Consider the following 20664-nt stretch of genomic DNA (forward strand, 5'->3'; position numbering starts at 1 on the left):
GGTTCTTCGGCGCACTCGCTTTGCACGGTCCCCGTCCATTCTAATTATAGGGTAAACAGTGCGCGGCCGCGGCCACCGGTGCACAGTTACGAGAAGTATCGCGGGGAACCGCGACGGCGGAGAAGCTATCGACCTCTATTTCGTAATAGGGAGCGGCTTTAAGACAGATTTTGTAAGTGCGCGTGGAATAGGGCGCGAGGAAGATGCACGTGGTAGATAATAAAGTTTGTAGTCTTAATAGCATTTCACACATCATGAACATCTGCAATTGCTTCATTTTGTCCAATTGTTTTGAGCAATTGATTTAAAAGAAAAAAAAATTAAAATATTGTTTTGACAAACACTTTCCTCATTTTTTAAAATAAAATTTCCAATTTATTTTTTGCCTTGTGTTACTTGTACTACATAGAGTAAACAGAGTTGTTGTGGTTACCGATGTAGTTATGGAAGAAAGAGTAGGAGAAGCTTTTTTTCTAAGGGACAATTGCAAATTTTTGTATGGAGAGAAAGAAATAATCATTAAAATTTTATTTAAAATTTTATTTATTATACATATTTTGAAGTGTTTTTATTCGCGTCAGCAACTGAAGACGTGCAAATTTGCGTCTTTGTATAATAATAATAAAAAAAATTTAATAACGAGGATGCTAATAATAGGATGTTAAATAATAAGCGATATTTTCTATTGTCTGTAATTTAAAAGGAGATTAGAACCACGTGTTGCGTTTTTAGCAGCGTTAAAATTTTCCATTTATCGGAGAGAATATAATCCATCGAATGTATTGTTCTTACGGTTTCCACTTTACACTGTTTACCCGCAGTCAAGGTGTACCAAAGAAAGAGGCGAGAGTAGGAGCGAGATTCGCTTTGTGAGACGGCGAGTCGGGGCCGAAAATAAACTTCCGTCGCGAAGATACTCGCGGTTACAGCGATTGTAAGAGCGCCGCGCTCTTACAAGAGCCGGCCCCGACCTCGCGCGTCGCGCGTTCCCTCAGTCGGTGCCTTGATGCGCTCGCAATCAGATGCTGTGCTGCGTCCCGAAGAGACTCGCGGACGGGGGCCCGTTCTACGACGAGGCCCCGTTCCACGACGGGATCCTATTTCACGACGGGGCCGATAACAGTCCACCGTCATCCGTTCGCGAGATTCGAATCGAGCTGTTTCCCGAGGAAGGTGAGCGCGTCCTACGCTTCAACATCGCCCCCATAATAATATCGTTATTTGTCGAATTGTCGAGTTGTCGGGTGTTGTTCGCGCGAGTGCTTTAAAGTCTTTTAAAGTCAGCTTTTAAATGATCGACAAATTGTGAAATGATCGGGAACGAGAATGTACTCCGTATGCTTATCTGGTCCTTACATCGGTCTCACGAAGTGTGTTTAGCGATAAGAATGAAAAATGTAATGTTAATGACGCGTATGATTTAAAAGAACATTAGTTAATGGATATTAAATATTTGCGCGATAAATTTTAACGCGATCGAAATTTCCTGTGAAAATTAACGTAGGTTGAAATATTCGGAATTATGTTAAATGCTGCTGCTGCTGATATTATATATATATATTAACATGCGTATATAAATGCTTGTTTACATTTAAACAGACACAAGTCGATATCCAAATTTACTTTCTAAATCAAAATAAAGCCAATATATTTTCAATTAGTACAGAACTATCGCCACATGTGAAATTAGAATTGCTTTTGAAAATTTGATTTTTTTTTAAATATATTAAAATTTGCTACAATAATTTTACAACAACTCCGTTTTCTTACACTATATTTCATCTTTCTCTTTAAATAAATTGCACGGTGACTTATAAAGTGTTTTAAATTAGCAGAATAGATTCAGTAGCTGCGCATTATCATTAATCATTATTACCTCATTCCTCGAACAGGCTCGCTACTCGACTCTGAAGGAGTCGATTACTTTTTCACACTTTTACATATCGGTGAAAATATTTATTTTTCTGCTACTCGCGCGCGTCTAAAAGTGGCTATAAGAATCGTAATAGCGCACCTCCGCCGCATACATACCGATCAATTTGCACCGACTTAGCAATTGCATTAAAAGAGTCCCGTCGATCTTAGGCGAGAGAGGACGGGAGAAAAACGGCAATAGCTGTGACGTCGAAAAGAAAAAAAACCTTCGCCGATTTCTTTACAACGCGCGCGACTCCGCAAGCAAAACGCAAGCAGAAGCAATCGCGCCTGTGGGCGTCGTTAAGCAGTCTCGACGCAATGAGATCATTAAATAGCGTCGTGCTGTTTGTTAAGCCTTCACACGCAAATTGCCGGAGATCTCTCGCCGTCGCTCGGAAGATCAGCTGGAAAAGTAGGAAGCGAAAATTTAGCAAAGTGAGAAAAAAATTTGAATAAAATTAGGAATCGTAAATAGGTCGATATGAATGGAATGGGCGATATAATGGACTATACGGGATAAAAGGATTTTATACGCGTCATGAATAATAATGCGATCGTAATACACGCACGTTGTATGTATGTATAATGACGTGAAATCTGCGTCGCGAACGAAGGCAAATACGGTGACCCGCATTCTCCTGGCGGATTTAGTATTTAAAAGACGCGGCTGTCTCGCTTCGCATCGGCATTGAAGGCTATACTTCGATCTGCGACCTATTCGATTAATCATCCGTTCTTCGAATCTACGAAAAAAATTGACGAATGAGAAATATCGATACAGGCGATGAAATTGTATCTCTTTACTTGAGAGAGAAAGAGAGAGAGAGAGAAGGGAGCGGGAAAGAGAAGAGAAGAAAAATCCGAGGACGGAAGGAACGGATACTCTCGCGTATGCTCGTGACGGATAGGGGACACGCGTGACTCGCGCGGCGAGGCAACTCCGCGGTGACGCCTAAAAAAGGAAGCTTGCTCGCCCGAGAGGCGAGAGAGCCGAGAGAATCGCGGGGGCGACCCCCTCGGTCTCTCCGGCGTCCACGGCGTCCTCGTCGATGCGGCGCGGCGCGGCCGCGCGAGTCGGCGCCGCAGGTGCGTCCGCGCGACACGAGCACCTGATTGTGAGAATCGGTCGGCTTAATGAAACTGAGAAAGCGAGAGTCTCCCTCGATTCGATCGGATAATAAAAGCCGCGCGGGACTGACGAGTGCGCGATTAAAATCGCCCGTAATATTGCAGAAATATTGTCGCGGAGTATTGTCGACGATTCTGTTCAATTTTGAATTTATTTCTTATTTCGAATGTACAAAAGTGCTATTTGGTGAATTAATAAAGATAGGGAAAAGTTCCCAGATATTCTTTTGATTTAGAAAAAAATAAAATAGGATTTTTTTTATCAAATATGGAAATGTGGAAGTCTAATGAAAGTAAATAAAAACTTCATACATATATGCATACGTGGACAATTTATTTACTTTTTACAATCTCGTTGCGACGTGTTGGAAATGATTCGTTGCTTTCCTTGGAACGGTGACGCAATGCCAAAGATATAAGCAAGAATCGATCTGTTTGTCACGACGAAATTTCCATAGGAGAGGAAACGTAGGATTCGCGTCGTCTTGAAAAATGAACGGCTCATTGAATAGAGGCGTTATCTCGTAACGCATAGCTCATATTAACTGGGGCACTCTCGGAGTGATCTCGCAAGGCGAGAACACTGTAGCTAGTCGTTGCGCAACACCCGCGGCGATCGAAGAAAGTGCAATTTGCAATTTAGATTCACGATACTTCCAATCGCGGCATCGTTGCATCGCCACGCAATGCTTCCGAGGTCTCGCGTTTTTTTCCGCGGGAAGAAAGTAAGATTATCGACGGAATTAATGCTTGGAAAGATAAGAGCGTATGATACAAATATAATATCTAACACTATCAACGTTATATGTTGAATATATTATAATAAAGGGAGATTTTTTAAGAATGTATTTTCAACGATCTATTTATTTCGAGAAACAAAAAATCGATGAAATAAACTTGGAAAAATAAAAGGTATCTATTATATAATAAATATAATATCTGTATAATAGAATTTATTATATTTAGAACAGGGGATTTTTGCAGAATGTATTTATTTCGGAAAATAAAACTGTTGAATATTAATTTTAAAATTAAATTTGATCGATCTGAGATGGATTGCGATGACGAGCACATATTTCGCACTTACACGATTTCGCCTTTTACCGTGTGCGCGCGCGTTTCGTTGACGTGACGTATTTCTGTCGTCGTATTTGGCGATCTCTCGATGTTGTCGGCGAAAATATCGATTATCCGCGGATTCGTGGCCTCTGTCAGAGCGAACAGCGATTAGCACGGGGTGAGTCAGATTCTCCGTATTAACATGCCGGGGATAGACACCGCAGTGTCGCGTATATGGAACATTTAAAAAGAAAAAGAAAATGAAAGTGTAGCATTTATTAATTTGGCAAAAAGAAAGCGCTCACGTTCACGTTGTAGACCTCAAAGCGGGTTTGTAATCGCGCGGAGAGAATAGCGGTCTCCCGGGCTAATCATTTTGACGGTGATTAGACACAGCCGGCGACCAGGATCGGAGTTCGTGGCTTGGCTCGTAGGGAAAGAAAAAGAAAACATCTATACGTATATAGAACATCTACTATTATTACGCGGACTTTAAATTGCGGGGGCCCACTAATTGTTGGACCGTGTAAATGGACGCAGATGCGCCGCCGCCGATCTTGCTGCCGTGCGCGATTTGCGCGCGGACCTTCATGCCGCAGTCGTTGGAGAAGCACGCGAGGATATGCCAGCGCGCCGCCGTCAAGAAGCGCAAGCCCTTCGACTCGGCCAAGCAGAGGATCCAGGGCACCGAGCTGGCTGAATTCCAGCCCAAGCAGGAGGTCCGGCGGCATCACCAGGACGAGAGGACGATCAGGTCCACCTGGAAGAAGACCCACGACGACTTTCTGCAGACGATCCGCGAGGCGCGCGGCGAAGTCGTGAGTTCTTTTACGATTTTGTTGCATGTTAAATTCCATAATGATCAGGAAATGGACAATAAGAGTTTAACACGCAGAACTTGGTGCGTAAAAATTTATTTTCAACATATGTTAAATGTGTTACATATCCATACAAAATTTTCTTACGTTTCAGCCTCCTTCAGGAGCCTTTCTTCAGCGATTCAATATGTTAAAGAAAAATTTTTACGCACGAAGTTCTGCGTGTTAGACTCTTATTGCCTGTCTTAATTTTACGTGATTGTTTTAAATTAAAGGATCATATGTTATTTTTAATTCCAATGCTTCGAGAAACGTTCTTTCTTTTTCGTAACTAAATTTTATATTAAATAATTTTGAGCGAATTCCTTCAAAGCGGAAAGATAAATAGAAAGGAATGATTCTCACATTGAAGATAAGAAGTTTTGTTTCCAATTTTGTACAATTCGTTGTACAAAATATCTTTTATTTTTCTATATATCTTTTTATTTATAACTAAATTTTCACATTTCTACAATTTGTTTTCTTTCAGATGGACTCGCACAAGCAAAGCAATTCGCTGACCTTGTCGGGCGCACCGACACGCGCCAACGAGAAGGGCACGTGTCCTACGTGCAACCGGCAATTCGGTATCAAGGCCTATGATCGTCATGTGGCTTGGTGCAAAGACAGAGTCACCCGGATGCCGGTGAGCCCGGCGACCAATCTGGCGAAGGAGCGATTAGAGGCGCGTATGAGTTACAGGGCACCAGCCCTGAAGAATCGGCGAGCCATCAATCGTGAGAAGTACAGTCCGGGCTCGGCGGCGAACCAGGCTGCCAAGACTTCATTGTCAGCGCCGGTGCTCCAAATTAAACCAAAGGAGAGTATCTCGAGCGTTATTTGCAATCGAGAGAGTCAAGCAGAATCTGTCAAGCAGAAACCTGCTATTGCGTAAGTCAAATTCTCGTGCTGTTTTCAGTAGCAAATTGAGTTTTCTCGCTTGCAGAAAGAGAGTAACTCGTAATAATTGTTCCAAAAAAAAAAAAGAAAAAAAATTCGTGGACTTTTTGTTTACGTTTAATCAATTTTTTTTTATATCATACATCCATAATTTCCTCTTAATGTCCCTAATATTCATCTTTTATGCAATTTAGATTATAAAATATTGCACAAAAAATTTCCTGATTTATTAGATCTTATGGTGTCCAATTATTTTATGATATACTTTTACAGGAGACGTCCTGGACAATTGAAGGACTCCCCTACCTCATCCGGTCCTATGAAATCACGCCTTGCCGATCGTATGAATAGGTGAGATTTTGCTCAACCTCTTATATATTACTTAAAATGTAGAAAGCCGATTGTAATAAGATAAAATAAGCATAGAATGTAGGATATAGATTTTAGTACTACCCATGAGGAGAAGGAAAGAGGATAAGGCAGCTTATAGAAGCATTCTGTGATTAAAATTAATCGAGACAATTTGAACGATATAAAAAAATATTCGAATTTGATTTTGCAACAAAAACACTTGATTAAAAACATAAGTACACGTGTTTTAAATATTTCCTCCGCAATTATCTACTTTATAAAATTATTCTCTATTCAACCTTGACAACCTTCTCCTGATGACTATCAGTCACGTGCCCTTGATCCTGCTTCCATCTCCTCAGGCCAACGGAAGATCACGATTCCCTACCGACATCAACGTCCTGCCGATCCTTCCATCCTGCGATATCATCCCGTCATTCTCTCCATCTTACGTTTCCCGCACCTCCTGCGAGACCAAGGATCAACGATCCGGTCTCCTCCAACGAAATCACATCGCCAGTCGCCTCGGTCAGAAAACAACTTGACCGAAGCGAAACGATCTCTCAACGTATTCAAAACGATGAGGCGAGAAATCGCGAAACCTGTTCCGCTAGAATGCAGAAAAACATCGTTTCCGCTAGAAGTCAGGGTCACCCGAGAGTCAACGATGTCGCCGTGAACGATAAGACTCTAGGAATAACTGTGCAGCCTTATAGGATACACACGAATGCGCAAAAGAACGATCAGTTGGTGACGTGGAAGCAAATTAGTCGTAAGAAGGATAATCTTCAGACTGTTACTCATCATAATTTCCAGCCACTCGATCTCGAGCGGCTATATGATCGAGAGGAAGGAAATGAAAATAGAAATAGGACAGAAGAAGATTTATCGATTGCAGAAAAGAATTTTATTCGAACCGACGACAAGGACGGCGAGATTGATAAAATGAACGATGACGTCACATGGCTAGACGGTATCCAGAATCTGAATCAGACATATTTGATAAAAGACTCGGAGGATATTGAACCACCGGAGATTTTTCACAACAAATGGAAGCCGATCAAGCACAGTCCTCGTGTGGAGTTTTATTTGAGAGATAAGGAAGACGAAATCTGCGAATTCGATCAAAAGAAATCGAAAAGGGAAACCGTAGCGAACGACTTGAAAGATAGGGAAGATAAAATCTGTGAGTTTGATCAAAAGCAATCGAAAAGGGAAATCGTAGCGAACGACAAAGAAATTAGAAGTGCACAAGTGAAAGAGTTAAAAATGTGCGTTAAAGATGAAGAAGACGATGAGACTATGGTAGGCTGTAAAATAAAAGAATTGAAAAATGATAAAAATGTAGAAGATATTCAGAAAATCAGTAGTGAAGAGATTGAAGCGATATCGTACGAAACAGAAGAACTTAATATAAGTAGTGAAAAGGAAAATAATCGAGGAGCGAGCTATGAAGAGACTAAAGTAGAATGTAACATTGAAAAAATAAAAACAAATATTGAAGATACAAAACAAACTGTAAAAATAAATGGTGTAGGTGATGCAGATTTAAATAAATTAAATGTTTATAAAGAAGATGAGAAAGATCAACAAGTGCCAATGGATAAGAGAATTATTGAAAGTACGAAATATATCGAAGAAACTGAGCAAAATTTATCCGAATCTAAATTAATTAAATCTTCTTTATTTGACGAAGTGCCTCCAACTGCATCAAATTTATCGAAAAAAAAGAATTTTATTGATCAGAGTCAAGATATTATAGATATTACGAATTGTAAGGACGAAATGTCACAATGCGAAAGTAATATATGTTGCAATAATTCACTTGAATTGAAAGGAAATACAGGAACTTTTATATGCGATCAACCTAACATAAATAAGATAATACCTTTAAACAATAGCAATAATCAAGCTGATTGTAATTCGAGTCCTGAGAACGAAATGCTTGCGTGTCAAAGCAATAGCTGTTCATTAGATCTAATAGAAAACATTAAAGAAATATCATTTCCTGCATCCTGTCGGATTGCTAGCCCAGAAAAAAATCGTGCGAAAGATGCTGAAAAAATTGAAATAGATGATGGAAGATACGAGAATGGTTTAATCCGTAATAAAAAGCCTAAGAGAAATTTGACGAGATTAAACGTCGAAGTATATTCGCTTCCACAAAATTCGGAAATTGCTGTTGGTAATTACTTAACCGCACCTACAAATAACACATCTTTGCATGTGAAAAATAGCAGGCAAGAAAAAGACTTCAGTTCTGATAACTTTGAAAATATCGTGAACAACACGAAAGATGGAAAAACAGACTTCAACGTGGACTCAGACAACAGCTGTTCGAACGATAAATCACGGCTCCTCGGCCGTTCAATCATTAAAACGGAAGTTACGACAGGTGAAGGTTTGCGCAAGAAGAATGTAGACAGTGAATTCGATTACGGTAGCGATAATAATACCGCGCGTGTCGGGGAACGTAACGGGCTAGACGCTAATGGTTTAGGGTCATCAGTCACGTCGACGAACGACTACGCGAAGGTGCCACGGCGATGCGGTAACGAAATCTTCCCGAACGCGAGCGTGAATTTTCCAAGACGCGCTTGCGGCGCGACTAGGAGAGCCGCGCGCGAGCGGCCGGTCGATTCCGTCGAGATGAAGCAAAGAATCAGGGAAAGTATGAATCTTCTTCGCGGCAGCACCGATTCCCTGATATCCTCGATCGAATTCGTGGAGCTCGCGAGCGTCAGACGGCCCGAGGCGAATTGCGCTTACGAACGAGAGACCATAGAGATAATCAGACCGAACAGTCTCAGACGGAGCAAAGTGTTCAGGGATTTACCTGACATAAAGAGCGACGCGGCGGAGACGAGGGAAGATTCCGAGAGATCGTACTGGGAGAGGACCTCCAAGATGTCGCGGAGCAGACTGACCGATCTCTGTCCTGCGTATCACGCGGAATATAGGCTTGCTAAGAGAAATCCTAGGGTCCGTATCCTCCCTCCCGTCCCGAATCCACCTTTAATCAATCAAAGGTATAGATAAGAAAACAGTGGAAACTATAGCGTTATAAGTAGAATCGTCGTTGTTGAATATTCTTAATATTATTCTCTAGATTGTGTTAATATTATTTGTACTGTAGACTTTTAGAGTATTTATTTAACATAGATTCATATTTAGTAAAGCACACAACTTCGGTAGGAATTGACTGTTTGATTAGCGTAAAATATTTCAATGCTGATTTCGCAAAACAATTGATTATGAGTCACATATTGTAACATTATTTGATATTTAAATAGTGTAAAAGTTTGTGCAAATTGCAATTTAATTGGTAAAAGAATCGGCATTGCTGATCGCACTGTAAATGGTAGAATCGTTTTTTTTTCTATTTCTATTTCTTTTATCGTATTTTCGTATATTTTAGTAAGACAGCTGTTAGGTAGTTAATGTGTCAACAATATTGTAGGAAAATTGAATTGGAGACACGTCCCGCATGGTGCAATTATGTACGCAGAAGGCCGGACTTTAATCTCGTGCTTAAGGCTAGAACGTAAGTTCCAGGACGTTGGAACCAGTGTGGGGGGAGGAGGGGAGAAGGACATAGTTATTTTATTTTATCTTATTGGTGTTAATTGCTGATGATCTATATTCTAGTCTAGTTCAGGTCACAATATAGAAGATATTAAAAATTTTTTGCAGAATTCAGAATCAATTTTTCTTTATTAAAAAAATATATGTATCTGTCGAATTATTATTTTTCGTAATTTTTGAAATTCCAATAATTAATCCTTGAATAACCCTTGATTAAAATTCTGTTATATCTGTAATAACATTTTTTTTTAACCATAATGTTCCATTTATTTTTTGCGAGATTAGTTTTTATTTTCTGCGACTCGCGGCAAACTAACTCGAGGAAAATTGATTCTAAATTTCTCAAAAAATAATTTATATCCAACAAGCAGATTGGATAATGTTGCACCACGCGCGTCCGTGCTTGCATGCGCGGTTTGTAAATGTTTGTCTCGAAAAATCGATTGGCACACGTCTACAGCTCATCTGCAGTAGAATATTAAAGGCAAAACCATACTTTGTCGTCACGCATATTGCACTGTGTTCGTATGCGTTTGCTGTTTTGTGCAAGAAAGTTCCTGGCACGAAAGTAGAATTAAAGGCTGTACTAATCAAATTCTAATTTCAGCGGCACACACAAGGATTACGATCCCTTCCTGCTGGCCGAGCAGCAGATGAACGACCTACTGTCGGACACGAGCGATCAGTCTATGACGGGGAATCCCAAAGTCCAACAAACTCGTGATACCCTTTATCCTCTCTCGCACTCCTCCGCCTTTGTAAAATATCCTCCCTCCGACAGGAGGTCGTCCCTCATAGCGCCGCCCACTGAGTTCGACGATCTCTTGTCCAACTTCTCGAGCGACTCCACCGAGACCAACTCGATCTCGCGCGAGGTCTTCCTTAAGCCCGATCTCGCGGGCAAAAACACGACAGACTCCGCGAGCTCAAAACCCGTCAGGGAATTGGGCAGACGAGTCATTATCGACAAATCGAAGGCACTGGGCGTCGACGAGCGTCGCGGCGGGGTTGTTAGCGCCGACAGACCGTACAAGATCTTCGACAAAGATACGGTGAAAAATACGAGACCGTTAACAAACCGATCTGGCTCGATGCGAGCCTCGTCCGCGCCCAGGATCAATTCGGCCACCGACAGGAAGACCTGGGGCGACATGAGGAAGGTTCAAGGTTCCAGGCTCGTCGAGGGTCAGAGGTCGTCGGATCAGAATCTCAATCAGAGAAACAATAATTATTCATCCCTGTCCGGCAGCAACCTCAGTCTTAGTTCGATCATGTCCTCCTCGGAGCCGGACGTCAAGCGATCGAACTCGATGTTCGACGAGCTGATGACGTCCTTCGAGGAGGACGCGTTCCCCGGACTGAGATCCTTCCTCAATAACGAGTCCTTCGACCTGTCCAGCCCCGGCGGCGACGGACGGCGAAACGGCAGTCTGATCAGCGACGAAGAATTATCCTCTCCCGACAGCTACAAGCCGCAGGATCACAGCAAGCTCAGCAACGACTCCGCCTATAGCAGGTTGGTTTTTAAAGTGGCTATTTATCTTCATCGTTCACTTTCATCGATCAATTAATAATTAAATAAAAAATAAATCTTAGAGTAGAACAATTACAAGAGAAAAACTTTACAAAAACTAAATTTATTACTTCGTGATTTTTATCCAAATTTATAGTTTAATATGATAAAGAAAAAATTTCATTTAATGAGATATGAAAATTTCTAAAACTTCCGTCACTTGCTTTTTAACGACCAACAATTTTAATCTCTAATCATCGTCCATTCTCAAATTTGCGTTCTCCGTGCTTCTCGCGTGCTTCAAGCCCAATTTAATTTGTACCCCCAGTTTAAATCGCAAATATTCGCACCATGGACGCAGCGCCAACGACGTGATCGATCGCCTCGATGAGGACCCGCCCAGGAATGAGAGGACGTCGCCGACTCAAACGGCCATCAAGTGCAAGATGTCCAAATTCTGTCACGAGTGCGGTCAGCGATTTCCAGAAACCGCCAAATTCTGCTGCGAGTGCGGCGTCAGAAGGCTCACGTTATGAGACACAACATCGTTTTCCGAGCGTCGTATTGTACTTTGATATCCGAAAAAACGACGAAGAAAATATTAACGAGAAGATATTCTCTGGATGAAAGAGAACACATTCATTTTTTTTTTATTTCGAGAAAGGTTTTCTCGAGATCGAATTTCGAGAATACCAATGTTTTCCGAAGAGAAGAATACGCTCTAATTTGTAATTTCGAAAGTATTTTATGAGATCGAGAGAAAGAGCTTGTTTTGAAAATATTGTCAGATTGTTAGGTGATTAACTGCCTTATCACGATAATATATAGAGCGCTGTACAATTCGAGCGGCTTTTATAAATCTCAGAGTTTCGAGAGTAACTTTTACGAGGTAGCGTTTTTATACCATTGGAGAAGAGAATTTTTTTTAATCTACTTTAGTCCGCTTTGTAGACAACGCGTCGATTTGCTCGCTATGTTTGAGTAGTCTAGTAGTAATATATTTGATAAGCATTTTTTCGTCACAAACACACATGATGTATGTACGCGTACACCGAGAGTCGCCGAGAGATCGCGGAGTCCGTCCCCTTTTCTACAAATTCACAAGTGCGACTTTTTGATAAGCTTTTTATACAAGTGAAGAGAATCATGCAAATATACTTCCTGTTAAAAATAGGAGAATTAAAAAGAATTGATATTAATATATACATCTCGTAAAAAGCGTAAAAGGTAACGATCTTTAAAATTGTTATATATTTAGTTTAATCCCTTTTATAGAAGTGAGAGACGAATTACTAATTAAGGAACACGGATTATTATTTGAAATTAAAATATATTGAGGTGAATTTCTTTGTGCTTTATATTCGAATTTAATTGTATATTTCGTTAAATGACTTAGATATTAATTAGTAACATCTCCCGAAAATTTTAAACATTTAATTCTGCGAATTTCTATCAACTCGCTTAATTCGCCTAGTCTTCACAGGATTCTCATGTTTAATGTCGTGTAACAAGATTGATCGTAAAATAAGATTAGAAAATCGCTAGTGATTAGATGAGTCATGCCGATACGAGCATCAACGCTCGCTCAATTAATGTGTCGTTAACGAGGAAATGCGAAATGCCGTCGACAATGTGCGTAGAAGATGAACTGTCAATCTTAACAAAGACAGACGTCTTAATCACGATTATATTGCGAGAAAGGAGATTAATTATATAAATAAATTAAATATGTGCAACTATATAGGAACGCACAATTGAATCTTACGAAGTGGCCTTTCATATTTATTCTTAAATGCGATAAGAAACGATTATTTATTACATTCACATGCTGAAAAGCCGAAATAATATACGGAACGTTCCGGAGAATATACAGAATTCGGAATCTCGCGATTTGAGATAAATAAAAGAAAAATGGAAACTTCCTCGAATTTCCATGAACAAAGACATGGATTTTAAATTCAAGGATGTTGCTCGATCTATACCATTTTTGTATCAATTTCAAACATCCTATTTTTTTAATTCTGAAAAGAAAGAGGAAAACTATTTTTTCAAAGTTTTGAATGAGATGTGAGAAAGTTGATTAAATAACATTTTACAAGCCGTATTAATCAAAGATTACTTGTAACGATTCTAACAAGAGTGATTCGTCAAGTACGTTGACTCTCTGGTGTTCGTAACGTATACCAAAGAGTAACATTGCGATAAGCGTTTGATAAAACTGACTCGACGTCTAACTCGGAAGAATGCATTTCGAACTAATTGTATGCAATAGCCATAATTTATGTATGTACGTCCTAAACTGTATTTTTGCAAGTGCAATAAATTGCGACGCTTATACAATTTAACATTTTAAGTTCGGTTCTCGAGTTTCCTGGAAAAGGAAACCTTAATTGAATTATAATCCCCCAATGCAACCTTCTTTATCTTAATTCTTTAATTAATAAAAAAAATTATTAATTCTTTAAATTATGAAAAATTGTTTATCAAACTAATCACACGCGTATGTGATGAGTTTATAAATGCGGTAAAGAGATTTAAATTTTTCGCATTTGTTTTACTATTTGACAAATGAATTATGCAGAATCTGAAAGAGCTTCACTGCCTTCACTGTCGGTCGTGACAGTTGTTAAAGAGCATTCGAACCTAAACAAATATTTGCCAAGATGCTACATCGATCGGTCAGTCGATTAATACAAAGGCGTGGAGCGGAATTTGTAAGATTTTATACCAACACTAAATGCAACTTACTTTTAATTTGAAATAAACAGTAATTTCTTCCCCTAGAAATTTATGAAACAATCTTGCGCAACAATCAGAAATTCGCGAAGCTTTCACGTAAATGTTAGCCCAGCGGAAAAGGCAAAGTGTGGCGTGGACGGTGGCGGTAGTGTAAGTATATTTTATTTAAATTGTTTAATTAAAATCTTTATAAATAATTAGATATTCTACGTAAATAAAAAAAGAAAAGATAAACTCTCTTTTCTTCTTTGTGTTCGTAGCCTCCTGACATGACAGTACAAATTATTTATAATAAAATTTATGAATAATTTTACCTTTTCTTATTTACACCCACTTAAAATATACAAATTTATTTTTGAAAACAAATATATTAACTTCATATTTCTTTTTTATCAATTGTGACTGAAATGCCCTCTAAATAAATTCAATTTTTTTGCGTTGCTAACAGACTGTTTTAAATATTTCAATTAGCATATTTACTTCAATCGCTCAATTATTCACACGATATTGATTTACAGAACTATCCTGTGATAGACCACTGCTATGACGTGGTAATAGTAGGAGCGGGAGGCGCAGGATTAAGGGCGGCCTTTGGCCTTGGTAAAAAGGGATATCGTGTAGCGGTAGTATCGAAAGTCTTCCCGGTCAGGTCGCATACCGTGGCTGCTCAGGGTGGCATAAACGCTGCTTTCGACCACGAGAAGAAAGACAATTGGCTGTATCACATGTATGACACTGTGAAGGGATCTGACTGGCTGGGCGATCAGGATGCGATACATTTACTCACGAGGGAAGCGCCTCGAGCGGTCTGCGAACTCGAAAACTACGGTAAATCTAATAAATCACGAATATATAATTATCTGGGGAAATTATATACATATTAGCGATATATATATATATATATATATATATACTTATTTATAATATTTATAAGTTGTATATATATGTTAATAGTAATACTATTTTATTATAAATATACATATATATACATAATTTATAGAATTAATAACGTTAATAACATATAATCTATACTAAATAAAAATATTTAACATAAATACTTAAAAAATCGTAGGTTGTCCATTTAGTCGTACAGAAGACGGTAAGATCTATCAGCGTGCTTTTGGTGGCCAGTCGTTACAATTTGGCAAAGGCGGACAAGCTAAGCGAACCTGTGCCGTTGCTGATCGTACTGGCCACGCGGTGCTTCACACTCTTTATGGCCAGAGTCTTCGTTACGACGTGCACTATTTCATCGAGTATTTCGCTCTCGATCTGTTGATGCACGGACGATGCTGCAAAGGGATTCTGGCTTGGGAATTGGAGACCGGACTTCTGCACCGATTCAGAGCTCACCATACAGTGAGAGAAACTGAAAAAATTTTAGTCTTTCTCTCTAGTTTGTTTACTTATATATATATATATATATATATATATATATATATAATTATCTATTAGTACATATAATTAACATTTTCTTCTTTTGTCAAAACAGCTAAATTACCATTCACTATTGGCAATACATTAAAGCAAATAAATTAATAATGTTCAAAATAATCAATGTTAATAAAGACAGTTATCATGTCACAGGTGATTGCAACAGGTGGTGCCGGAAGATGTTACCTCTCCTGCACCGCGGCGCTCCAATGCACCGGCGACGGCATGGCGATTGCGTGTCGAGCGGGATTGCCATTACAGGATATGGAGTTCGTTCAATTTCATCCGACCGGTATTTTCAGATCGGCTACGCATCCCATTGATGACTTCATTCTCCCTCAATCTTTTTTAACTGACCGACCGATTTTTCTCGCGCTGTAGGCATTTACGGAAGTGGCATACTCGTAACCGAAGGCAGCCGAGGAGAAGGCGGCAGACTCGTCAACTCCTTGGGCGAGTTCTTCATGGAGAAGTACGCGCCTGTAGCTAAGGATCTGGCCTCCCGCGACGTCGTGTCGAGAGCTATGACTATCGAAATTCTGGAAGGAAGGTTAGCGCGATCCTTTGTATCCTAATTCGCGTTTGATTTTTTTTTCTTCCGCAAAAAGACCGAGAGTTCGAATTATTTAATTTATAAATATGAGGAAAAATGTGGGAAAAATCTCTGTAGAGATACCTAGAATATCCTGTACAAAGGCAGGATTGTTAAAAGAAAATTTCCAATTTTGGTAGTTGTAAGCAAATTTGCTTACATGCAAATTTTGTATTTAGAAATATAACTAAATAAATTCTACAGTATAGATAGATCTATATTTTTAAGCAAATAAGTAAAAAATAGATGACAGAATAAATGGCTATTAATTTCTCATTAGAATATAACTAAATAAATACTACAGTATAAATATAGATCTATATTTTTAATCAAATAAGTAAGAAATAGATGACAGAATAAATGGCTATTAATTTCTCATTAGACCATTCTCCCAACTTCCTGGACGTTGAAATGTACCGTTAGTTACGTTGAATTAGTTACGCATCGTAACGTAAGAATATGCAACGCACGTGGCAGCGTTTTTTTTTTTCAAAAAAACTACATAACTTGGCGCTCTTTTTCGCAGGGGCGTGGGTGAAAAGAAGGATCACATTTATTTGCAATTGAGTCATCTGCCGGCCGAGGTGATACACGAGAGGCTGCCTGGAATCTCGCACCTCGTCTGGGTGTTCACCGGCGTGGACGTGACGAAGGATCCGATCCCCGTGATTCCCACGGTGCATTATAACATGGGCGGCGTACCTACGAATTGGCGTGCCCAAGTAAGAAACATAATATAATTACATAACATAATCATTTAGCATTATTATTATAATCTTTAATTAACCGACATAGAATCCATGCGTCAATCGTTTGGGTTACTATTTTATATTTACATATATTTTAAATAACACACATTTTATAAAAATTGTAAAATTTTATATTATATTTTATATATATTATTATTTTAGATATATTATTGTACATTATTGATCAGACAAAATGTAAACGTATTACGTTACATTTAATCAACATCAATCGTATTATTATTGCTTATATTTAATCGTTTTATTGATAAAACGCATGGTTCGATTATTTTATATACAGATCGAGTAAATACGTTTATGGTTACACAGAGATTTATGATTGCCGGTGTTTGCGGTGCGGTTATTTGACGCCGTAATTGCATTTTCGACATAAATAATCCCTTGTCAGGTATTAACGCGAGAAAACGAGGAGGACAGACCGATCGAAGGCCTCTGGGCAGCCGGCGAGACCGCTTGTGCGTCCGTTCACGGTGCTAATCGCCTGGGCGCTAACAGTCTCCTGGAAATCGTGGTCTTCGGCAAAGTCATCGCCGACCAGATCGACTGTATCGCCAGACCCGGCGAGCGTCACGAGGATCTGTCGTCAGTAAGGAAAAAAATTACGCGGGGTCTCAAAAACGCTCATTCTGGAAGACAACTTTTTGTCGTCGCGAATTTAACGAGACGCAGCCTCAATTCGTCGCACATTACCGTGCGTCCTTAATTAAATTTCAAATCATCTTGCGATGATATATCTCAAAATTGTTCGGCAAAGAATCTCTTTAGAGAAACAATCATATTTTGACAATTAGGTACTTCACACATATTCTAATACATATTTTTTAAATTTACCCTTTCTTCATATTATCCTATTTTTTTATTTATTTTTTACATATATTTCTGTTTCTTTCGAATGAATTTCTTGAAGATTTTCTTAAAGTTGTATACTAAAGCCGTGGAAGCGGGAATTCGCGCGTCCAAGTCGAGGAAGGTCTCGCGTTTTACGAGCCAGGAATTAGTATGTAAATGCATGTAGCCAAAAAGCGATTTGGATGCAGGACATCGGCGAGCAGTCGATTTGTCGGTTCGACGCGACCCGTTATGCGAAAGGCTGCGTTCCCGTCGCCGAACTGCGCGGAGAGATGCAACGTACGATGCAGAAATACTGCGGGGTATTCAGGACTTGTGACATTTTGCAGCGCGCCTGCAGGGAGATGTCCCGTCTCTACACTTGCGACCTGCCAGATTTATGCGTAAGATGATTAATGCCTGAATAATATTAAAACTATATTAATTATTAAATTATTCAGGAAAGTAAAAATTTAGAAATTTAAAACATAAACGATCGAAGTATTTATAAAGAAAATTTTTTCGACAATGGATAAGTTTTAAGGAGATACGTTGAAACGCGTACAGAACCTATATTAGAATTATTATGGAGAAGAAGGTTATATTAGAATTATATTAAAACTATATTTTTTTGAAAAATAGAATATTATATTATATAGAGACTATCTATTATATATGAAAATACATTCTACTTCTATTTTAAATTCATACAAATCCCAGATTTGCGAATTTATGGGCATTCCGTAATTGCCCATAATCCCATCTAACAATTTTTTGCAGCGAAATTTCGATTTGCAGTACGGAATTAATTAGCAATAGCCCGGTTAGAAAATAATGCAAAATAATTACACCGCGGTCGATGACGTAACAATCGTTGCATAATAGGTATAGGATGAGATATGCGCGACACTTGTCTAAATCCAGACGCACATGTGGGATCGGTTTCGAATGTTTTTTTTAGGTGCAAGATCAATCCCTCATTTGGAACACCGAGCTCGTCGAGGCCTTGGAGCTACAAAATATGATGCTCGTCTGCATGCACACCGTGTACGGGGCCGAAAATCGAAAGGAGTCGAGAGGCTCGCACGCCAGGGAAGATTTTAAGGTTCAAATAGGCAAATTGTATTAACAAAACAAAAATTAGAATGTTTCAAATTTGTACGAATAATTAAAGCGAATAAGTAATGCTGCTGGCTGCAATTTTTCGAATTTTTAATCTTAATTACGTGATCTCTTAATTACGAGCTTCATAAATTGAAGTCGAAAGAGACTCACGTAAATGCTCATTTCACTTCTAGGACAGAGTTGACGAGTATGATTATACGAAACCGCTCGAGGGACAGAAGAAACGACCTTACACGGAACACTGGCGTAAACATACGCTTACGTGGGCTCAGGATGACGGAACGGTTAGTTAAAATGCTAAAAAAAAAATAAATCCAGTCAAATTCTCTTTCGCGAAAGTCGATAGCGTGCCTTTGATAAAACACACAAAATTAAACCTCTCAAAGATTACAAATTAAAATACAAAGAGTTTTTTGCTTCATTAAAAGAGATGGAATATAATTACTAATAAAAATTACACGAGCAATATTTATCCATAAAAAAATCCACTAATCTTTCAATTTGTAAAAAAAAAAAATACATTCGATTCATTTTATTATAGATATATGAATTTTCTTTATATTAACTGAGACACTTGTGACTGTCTTGTTACTAAGTATATTTCCGACTATCGCGAAAGACCGACTATTGCGATTTTTAACGGCGCGCTCTGTTTACAGATTTTCATCTCTTATCGGCCTGTTATCGATACGACTCTAGACGAAACCGAGGCCCAGCATGTGCCCCCTGCGATTCGCGCGTATTGACCCAAGAAATGAGTAATCGCCGGCGGTCGGATAATTGAAACGTAACGGAAGCGACGCGATTGTGAATCTAAGTCGGACTGTCGCGTTATCGTGTAATTCCATGTTTTTGAACAAAATCCGCAAGTTAGATACCATCAGAAATCAGAGAAAATCGTCAAAAATTGTTTCATCCTTGAAAAATATTGCTTTTAAATATTACTCCTTTTCGGATACTTTGTATATGTCTCGCACACGTCAATCGTAGCTTATTAACAGAAATATTATCATGCCCACGTCAATTAATTTGCAACAGAGAGACATTAAATAAGTGGCGTTGCGTTTCCTATAAGGCAATTTTAGAAAATATTTCTTCAAACGATTCGTTCGCCGGAGGCGATGTGATAGAGAAATTATGTAAGAATATAGTGATGAAACTTCGTAATCGACTCATTTTCTTTTGTTTTTATATGCGAAGGGGACATCGATCATGGTTCAGTGTTTCAGCAATGTCATTACATCCGTAACTTAGTTTCGTAAGAGATAAATCGTTAATTATACCTTCGCTGATAACTTATAATTACGACATCGCGCTGATAAATACTCAATAAAATTTTTACGGAGGACATAATTCTTGCTAATCGCTTTTATTTATTTCATTAAATATGCATATTAGATATGTCCATAAATCCAAGAAATCTACATCTAATTTGTAAAATAATGAATTGTATTTGCGAGCTTATTTGAAAATTGCATACATGAAATGCGTAAATAGTTCATTTTGAAGTAACTGTGTAGCGCGCATGTATATGCGACATAAATAAAAGTTAAGCAGCTCGCGGCGCGATAAGAATGCAGTTCAATAACAATATGGTGAATGCATTTTTTTAGAGTCGCAAAACCATGGCAACGCGGTGCACACCTTTACGTTCACACTAAAAGTTCGCGCTACGCTTATCGCTTATATGTGGAGCTACGCGATAACAATATTCTCTCGAATTATACCGAGTGGCCCGAAACGACATTGATATACGTTAATTTATGTAAGTTTCCCTCAAATCCTCCGTTTCATTCAAATTAATTTAAAGAAACAAATTTTATTAACGTTTCCTAAATTAATTTTCTTATCTATCTCTTTATTTGCAAA

At 38.8% G+C, this 20664-nt stretch overlaps 2 protein-coding genes across 2 annotated transcripts; both read left to right on the forward strand.

Moving 5' to 3' along the window:
• The first annotated feature begins 1003 nt into the window (after positions 1-1003).
• LOC105450108 lies at positions 1004-13657 on the forward strand. Its single transcript, XM_011689765.1, has 8 exons — positions 1004-1173; positions 4645-4922; positions 5452-5852; positions 6135-6212; positions 6575-9241; positions 9673-9756; positions 10405-11313; positions 11639-13657. The coding sequence occupies exons 1-8, from the start codon at positions 1023-1025 to the stop codon at positions 11844-11846; spliced, it is 4776 nt and encodes a 1591-aa protein (XP_011688067.1). The 5' UTR covers positions 1004-1022; the 3' UTR covers positions 11847-13657.
• Positions 13658-13902: 245 nt separating this feature from the next.
• On the forward strand, positions 13903-20148 carry LOC105450109 (succinate dehydrogenase [ubiquinone] flavoprotein subunit, mitochondrial-like). The gene is made up of 12 exons (XM_011689766.1): positions 13903-14024; positions 14095-14199; positions 14568-14877; positions 15122-15408; positions 15637-15775; positions 15865-16033; positions 16602-16797; positions 17231-17428; positions 17880-18074; positions 18632-18775; positions 18969-19079; positions 19455-20148. The coding sequence occupies exons 1-12, from the start codon at positions 13974-13976 to the stop codon at positions 19539-19541; spliced, it is 1992 nt and encodes a 663-aa protein (XP_011688068.1). The 5' UTR covers positions 13903-13973; the 3' UTR covers positions 19542-20148.
• The last annotated feature ends 516 nt before the right edge of the window (positions 20149-20664 follow it).

This window comes from Wasmannia auropunctata, unplaced genomic scaffold (genome assembly GCF_000956235.1).
Source record: "Wasmannia auropunctata unplaced genomic scaffold, wasmannia.A_1.0 LD336069.1, whole genome shotgun sequence".
Classification (NCBI taxonomy): domain Eukaryota; kingdom Metazoa; phylum Arthropoda; class Insecta; order Hymenoptera; family Formicidae; genus Wasmannia; species Wasmannia auropunctata.